This window comes from Eurypyga helias, unplaced genomic scaffold (assembly GCF_000690775.1).
Source record: "Eurypyga helias isolate BGI_N326 unplaced genomic scaffold, ASM69077v1 scaffold35831, whole genome shotgun sequence".
NCBI lineage: Eukaryota > Metazoa > Chordata > Aves > Eurypygiformes > Eurypygidae > Eurypyga > Eurypyga helias.
Window position 1 is genome coordinate 934 of NW_010229501.1, and position 1,277 is coordinate 2,210.

The 1,277-nt window shown below is 65.2% G+C and overlaps 1 protein-coding gene across 1 annotated transcript in view; it reads left to right on the top strand.

Annotated features, from left to right (window-relative positions):
- The window catches only part of LOC104516186 (oxysterol-binding protein 1-like), a gene marked incomplete at its 5' end in the record, with an annotated part of 1,774 nt that extends 902 nt beyond the window's left edge, over nucleotides 1-872 (top strand). The window contains 4 exons of the mRNA XM_010160428.1: nucleotides 24-144; nucleotides 239-342; nucleotides 513-608; nucleotides 687-872. Coding sequence (XP_010158730.1) covers nucleotides 24-144; nucleotides 239-342; nucleotides 513-608; nucleotides 687-872 — 507 coding nt within the window. The remainder of the gene's footprint in view (nucleotides 1-23; nucleotides 145-238; nucleotides 343-512; nucleotides 609-686) is intronic.
- Between the last annotated feature and the right edge of the window lie 405 nt (nucleotides 873-1,277).

Genomic DNA, 1,277 nt, shown 5'->3' on the forward strand with positions numbered 1-1,277 from the left:
GACCTCTCGCCTCTCCCGCTCAGGTGAGCCACCACCCTCCGGCCGCTGCCCACCACGCCGATTCCAAACACGGTTGGACGCTCCGCCAGGAAATCAAAATCACCAGCAAATTCCGGGGAAAATACCTCTCCATCATGCCCCTGGGTGAGCTCCGGGAACGCGGGGGAGCACCGGGGTCTCTCCGTGGGGCTGGCAGGCTCCTGGGGGATGGTTCCCAACGCCTCGTTCCCTCCCGTAGGTACCATCCACTGCGTCTTCCACTCCTCCGGCAACCACTACACGTGGAAAAAGGTCACCACCACCGTGCACAACATCATCGTGGGCAAGCTCTGGATAGACCAGGTGGGCTGAGACCTTGGAGCCCCTCCCCGTGCCTCAGTTTCCCCTCCCAGTGCTGGGAACAGGGATAGACCATGTGGGCTGAGACCTTGGAGCCCCTCCCCGTGCCTCAGTTTCCCCTCCCAGTGCTGGGAAAAGGGACGGTGGGTGGGATTTTCCTCTCCCCTCCGCAGTCGGGTGAAATCGAGATCGTCAATCACAAGACGGGCGACAAGTGCAACCTCAAGTTCGTTCCTTACAGCTACTTCTCGCGGGACGTGGCGAGGAAGGTGGGGACACGCTGGGGGACGCTGCGGGGTGGGGGTGCTCGTGGCTCCCGGGTGTCCTGTCCCTTTCTCTCCCGCCAGGTCACCGGTGAGGTGACGGATCCCGCGGGGAAGGTGCACTTTGTCCTTCTGGGGACCTGGGACGAGAAGATGGACTGCTACAGGGTGACGCTGGGCGCGGGGGACAACGGGGCGGAGGGGCGGCAGAGACCCCACGAGGCCGAGGAGAGCCGGGTGCTGCTGTGGAAGAGGAACCCGCTCCCGTGAGTAGGGAACGGGGCATCCCGGGGCTTTCCAGCCCCGCCCCGGCCGAGGGAATGGGGTGCCCCAGGGATTTCCACTCCCCTCCGGCTGAGGGAACGGGACATCCCAGGGCTTTCTACCCCCCCACAAGGGGAATGGGGCGTCCCAGGGCTTTCCCTCTCCCAGCGAAGGGATTGGGGTGTCCCAAGGTTTTCCACCCCACCCCGCAAAGGCATGGGCGTCCCAGGTCTTCCCAGCCCCCCTGGGCCAAGGGATTGGGGTGTCCCAGGTCTTCCCAACCCCCCTGGGCCAAGGGATTGGGGCATTCCAGCACTTCCCAGCCCCCCCAGGCCCGGCCAAGGGGGTGTCCCAGGGCTTTCCCTCTCCCAGCGAAGGGATTGGGGTGTCCCAAGGTTTTCCACCCCACCC